Genomic DNA, 6000 nt, shown 5'->3' with positions numbered 1-6000 from the left:
TACTTAGTTTTGAAAGTAAATTGAGTTAAATTGAGATGAGATAAAAGTTGAATAAATATTATTTTACTATTATTTATATTTTAAAATTTTAAAAATTTAAATTATTTATTTTATTTTATTTAAAATTTTGAAAAGTTGTAATATTAAGATAAACTTAAAAGAGATTATTTCACTAAACATGGGCTTAGTGTGAGTATGTTGAGCTAGGCTATTTATTTTTTCTACTTTGAATTAAATACGCCTGTCATACTTTTCTTTTTAAAAATAGATTTTTCAACTCTTAGTCACATATTTTATTCTCCATCTCTTTGCACCCGGTTTGGTTCTGCAAACATTTTAAATTATTTTATTTTAACTTATTTTATTTTAATATCAAAACATCATTGCAATTTGAATGTAAATATTTCTTAATTTCAATTTTTTAACTTTTTCATCTATTTATTACCTAATCATTATAAAATTTTCAAACTTTTAAATAAAACACAAAAACAATTCAACTTTTTCAAATATTCAAACAAAAATAATATTAAAAATTTATATTCTAACCATATTTTAACTTTATAATTTTTTTTATTCAGCTTTTTCTCTTTCTTTTTTCAAAATCCGATTAAACATCTTGACTCAAATCATTTCACTATTCACAAATTATCTCACTATTATTTACATATTTTTCATCTCATATTATCTCATTTGTGTAGTCAAACAAGGCCTTAATCTGGCATAAAATAAAAGATAAATAATATCAAATTTTATTAAAAAAAATTCATCCAAGTCATTTATAATTGAGTTATGCTAGATATATTCATGGGTCGTACAAATGCTGTGCATTCTTTTTGAAAAAGAGTATGGTCCACCACTAAAAAATTAAGAGAAATGATACTTGCAGTTATGAGTGTACAAATACCGCTCAATCATTTTGAAAAAAGTGAATAAATATGAGACTCACATGAAAAGAAAATTAATTTTTTAATAATCGATCTCACTATTTTTCAAAATGACTACATGACGCTTACATACTTTATGATTATAAGAAGCATTTCTCAAAAATTAATTTTTTTATATGAATCTCATATTTACTCACTTTTTTCAAAAAAAGTGCCCAGTGTTTGCAGCACTCTATGACTACAAACATAATTTCTCGTTACAATTAGAATATTATTAAAATATTAGTGCCATAAAATTTACATGCAAACAGTGTTATTAACAGGAATTTGACAGAAGAATCAATTGAAAAGGTATTGTGAGAATTCAAAGATAAATCTCGTTACTAACAAGATTTGTAAAAGCAAATATATGTTGTGGATGTTGTTAAGTATATTTTTAATTAAATTGCATAAATATATGTTTGATAATCCAACCATCCGCAACCGAATTTTCAAAACTACGTACAGAAATATACACACTATTTTTTACCAACCAAGTCTTAAGCTACAAATTCAAAATCTAGTGCAACGCAAGGGATGCGGGCTATCGTAGACCCCTCCCGTCTCGTTCTTTCTTGCACCATCCTTCCAAATCAGGACATCTGTCGATCCAAAGCTCAGCAGTGAGAGAGGCAGGCAGTTTGTTAGAAATGACGTTAACTTTTTACAATCACTAATCCAAAGTTTTTGGAGTGAGGGAGGTAGGCCCTTCTTTGGTAAGGACGCGAGTTTTTTGCACAATGTGATTTCCAGGACTTCAAGTGATGTGAGGTTTCGAAAGCCCTCGGGAGACAAGTATTCCAGATTCAGAAAGTTATAAATCTCCAACCAGATTAGAGAAGTAGGCAGCTTCATCTCTGGAAAGGACACCAGGTGCGAAGTTCCATCGCAAATTCGAAGAACTTTGAGAGGGGTAATCCTGTGCAACCCCCACTCAAACAAGCCCTGAGCGATACTGCTATTGTCGATCCAAAGAGATGTTAAGTTGGTGGGAAAACCTTCTTCTGGAAAGCATACAAGTGCTCTTGGACATTTCCCCATACTCAAAGCTTGAAGAGAGGTGCAAGTGTGTATGCGATTGACCACGACCTGCATTTTCTCGCAGCTGGCAAGATTAAGCCTTGTCAGGTTGGCAGGGAGCAACTCACCATCTAGTAATAAATCGAGACTTGGACAATCCCCAATAATAATACCGCTTAGATGGCTGAGACTGTCTATACCGGTGGGCAAGGATTTAAGATTTCCACAATAAGAAATGTCAATGGATTTAAGCAATGAATTATGATGTAATTCCTTCGCTATTGACTCTAGCTCTGGACATGAATCAAGCTCTAATGTTTGAAGTGTTGTTGGTAATTCACCGCTTGATATTAGGGATTTGAGGGATGGACAGTTGGAAATGCTCAAATCCTGAAGATCATGAGATCTGGTGTTGTCACCGTTGCTGCCGCAGCTGTTGGCCGTGTCATCCTCGTCTACCAAAATCTGAATATTTTCGCAATTCCGTATGCGTAGTTGCTTTAGAGTTGGAGGCAGCTGGCCTTTAGCTACCAACGAAACTAGTTTTGGACAATCAAAAACCTGCAGATTACGAAGACTTGGGAGATGCGGAAATGAACCCACCGCATTTGACCACAAGTGCATCAGTTCCTCGAATCCATCAACCTCTAATTTTTGTACATTTGCCAGCCCACCCATTGTAATCAACACTTTCATTTGAGACTCAAATTCTGAAATTGTTGAAAGGTGCTTCAAAGTCAGCGAGCTAAAACAAACTTCTCTTCCACACACCACCCCTTCTGATCCCTCAAATTTTATTTTGCATCGATCTGGAAAGCTTGCAACTGACACCACTAAGTTCCGACAACATCCATCTATCTCAACATTTTCAAGTGAAGGAAGGTGGTTTGGTAAATTTCCCAACAGCATGGGACAATTTTAATAGAGAGTTCACGTAAGTTTGAGAATGCTTCACACGGACTCCAGTTCTCCCACTCCACCATATTCTTGAAATTTAGACTCTCCAAGGATCTAAAAGGTTGTGATGAGCCATCCCCACAAACTTCAGGACCCATACTCTTCATGCTAGCCATACCTGCGATCGAAAGGACTCTGAGTGATGGAAGTTTCCCCAATGGGGGCAATGATGTGCACTTTTTACAATTTTCAATAGTTAAGAACACCAGATTAGGAAGGGAAGGGTGGTTTAACCATGTCGAAAATTCTGTACCCCCATAGCAACTGATAGTCAGTTCTTTCAAAACTTTGTGAGGCTGTAGCAGGTTAAGAAACTCCTTTTCACTCGTTCTATCCTTTGAGTCATCAATGTCTTCACTCCATCCCAATGACAACCCATCAAGGTTAGGCTTATCACTTAAATTCATGCCCCTTGCATCCTCTGGCACAATCACGTTCTCCAATTTTGAAATGGAGAGTGTCCCTCGAAGATAGGACAAAGACCCTAGCTCCTTCAACCCCGAGCAACAATCTTCTCCCACAATGAAATCAGACAACGTTCGAAGACAAGTTAATTTGCCTATATTCAGAGGCATTGCTTTTAGTGATATTGCTTGTAAAATATTGAGGTGGCGTAAGTTGACCAGGTTCCCAAATGTTAAAGGTAGTTTCTCTAGAGATTCGCAATCTTCTAGCAACAATGTTTGTAAATTGTGAAGAGTGGTTGTTGATTCCGGCAAGCTGGTGATGCAAGTGCGAGAAAGGTCAAGATACCGTAGATGAATGAGACCACCAACTGAATTCGGTATCTTGGTTATGCCGTAACCGTTCAATGAGAGCACCCTTTGTTGAGTTTTGGCTTGATTTCCTGCTGAAAAATGTGTTTTTTTGGGGTTTGCTACAGTTCCGCTACAGTGCCGCTATAGTGCCGCTCGACCTCCGCTCGAGCGAACTCATCCAGAGAGTTCCGCTCGACCTCCGCTCGACAGTCCACTCGAGCGAAATCTTCCAGAGAGTTTCGCTCGACCTCCGCTCGACTGTCCGCTCGAGCGAGAGTGCAACCCTAACGTGCGCTCGACACTCCGCTCGACGTCCGCTCGAGCGAATGTTCTGACTAGCGCCTTGTCCTATAAATACATCATTTTCTCTTCATTTTGAAGAGCCCTTCAGCAACCAGCTTGAGAGAGTTTTGAGAATCCTTTTGTATACAATCCTAAGAGTCCATTGAGTGTATTGGGGCTTTAGGATTAAGGATTTTGTGTGATCAATACTCTTGTACTCCATCTTTGTTCATAGTGAAATCGTTTGAAACCGACCCCGACAGTGGACGTAGGCTCACATTGAGCTGAACCACTTAAATCTTGGTGTTCTTTGTGTGATTGCCATTTCTTTTGTTGCTTCCGCTATTGTTTGCTTCAACTTAGTCTTTGTTTGTTCGGTCCATTCCCAACAAACTGGTATCAGAGCGTCAAGCTCTTTGCAAAATCTTGAGGAATGGCTATGGCAAAGTTTGAAGTGGAGAAATTCGACGGTCAAAACAGCTTTAGCTTGTGGCGCATCAAGATGAAGGCTTTGTTACGACAACAAGGCTTGTCCAAAGCTTTGGAGGGGAAGGTATCCGAGGATTCTCCTGCATCGTCAAGAGAAGAAGATGAGAAGGCACATAGTGCCATTTTGTTGTCACTATCATATGGAGTTTTGAGGGAGGTTGCTGATGAGGAGACCGCTTCCGGTCTTTGGTCCAAGCTTGAGAGCTTGTATATGAAAAAGTCGCTCACCAACCGTTTGTATTTGAAGTAGCGACTATACACTCTCAAGATGAGGGAAGGTACTCCTATTTCCGATCATCTAGATGAATTTAATTAAACTATTATGGATCTAAGGAATATTGATATTAAGCTTGATGATGAGGATCAAGCGTTAATTTTGTTGTGTTCGTTGCCGGTATCATTTGAAAGTTTTGTGAGCTCAATGTTGTATGGTAGAGATACCATCTCCTTGGTAGATGTAAAATCTGCTTTGAATTCTAAGGAGTTGAGAACAAAATTGTGTGTACAAGGTACGGACAATCAAGCCAATGGTTTGTTTGTGAAATATTCCTCTGGTGGTAGATCTAGTGGAAGAGGTTCGGATTATGGTGGGAGTAGTTCCAGTGGTAGCTCTAAATTTAACAAGAAAAATGTTAAATGTCACTACTGTCATAGGTTTGGTCATTACAAGAATGAGTGTCCCAGATTGAAGGAGGAAAGTAAAGGTTCCTCCAATGTTGTTAGCGTTGAGTCTAACAACTCTGATATTGTCCTAGCAGTCAGCGGCTCTAGTGGTCACTTTGGTAACAAGTGGGTCATGGATTCAGCTTGTACATTCCATATGTGTTCCAGGATAGATTGGTTCACTACCTATGAATCAATCAACGGTAACTCCGTTTTGGTTGGAAATGATATGGCTTGTGATATTGTTGGGATTGGTTCAGTTGAGATTAAGATGTATGATGGAATCGTTAGAACCTTGTCTAACGTTCGGCATATTCCATCTTTGAAGAAAAATCTTATATCTTTGGGCATTCTTGACTCCTTTGGTTACCAGTATTCAGCTGGAGGTGGAGTCATTCGAGTCTACAAGGGCTCTTCGGTGGTAATGACAGGGAAGAAGACAGATGGTCTTTATTTTCTTCAGGGCAGTACAGTGATTGGTGGAGCACCTTCAGATGTTCTAGATTCAGGTATTACTCATTTATGGCGCATGTGATTGTGCCATATGGATGAATGAGTATGGTCATTTATGAGTAGGCAATTTTTTTTTGCTTTGTGTAATCAGAAGACAGAAAAACTTGATTTGTTTGTTTGCATTGTATTCTTGTAAAGCAGTGCTGAATCAGGTTTTTTTCTGGAGTTTGTCTTTGTGATTTTTTGGAGGTACATCTAGTGTGATGTGGTGCCCTATTTGTACTCATATTTGTTGATGACCATTTGAGGAAGAGTCTGGATTTGTTCATCTTTGTTTTGTGATGTGTTTGATGTGTTCAAGCATTTGTGAAGGCTAGTGATCTACAGACAAGAAGGTAGAGCGTTGTTCATACCATACAATTGGGTCCACTCCACAGAAATGGAGTAGTTGAATG

The 6000-nt window shown here is 38.0% G+C and overlaps 1 protein-coding gene across 1 annotated transcript; it reads right to left on the bottom strand.

Annotated features, from left to right (window-relative positions):
- Positions 1-1436: 1436 nt before the first annotated feature.
- LOC122310320 (putative disease resistance protein At3g14460) lies at positions 1437-3475 on the bottom strand. Its single transcript, XM_043124216.1, has 2 exons — positions 3019-3475; positions 1437-2653 (listed from the first exon to the last, which is right to left on the bottom strand). Exons 1-2 carry the CDS (start codon positions 3473-3475, stop codon positions 1437-1439), a joined length of 1674 nt encoding a protein of 557 aa, XP_042980150.1.
- Between the last annotated feature and the right edge of the window lie 2525 nt (positions 3476-6000).

The sequence above is a fragment of the Carya illinoinensis genome, chromosome 5 (genome assembly GCF_018687715.1).
Source record: "Carya illinoinensis cultivar Pawnee chromosome 5, C.illinoinensisPawnee_v1, whole genome shotgun sequence".
NCBI lineage: Eukaryota > Viridiplantae > Streptophyta > Magnoliopsida > Fagales > Juglandaceae > Carya > Carya illinoinensis.
This window is presented reverse-complemented; position numbering and strand designations above follow the sequence as displayed.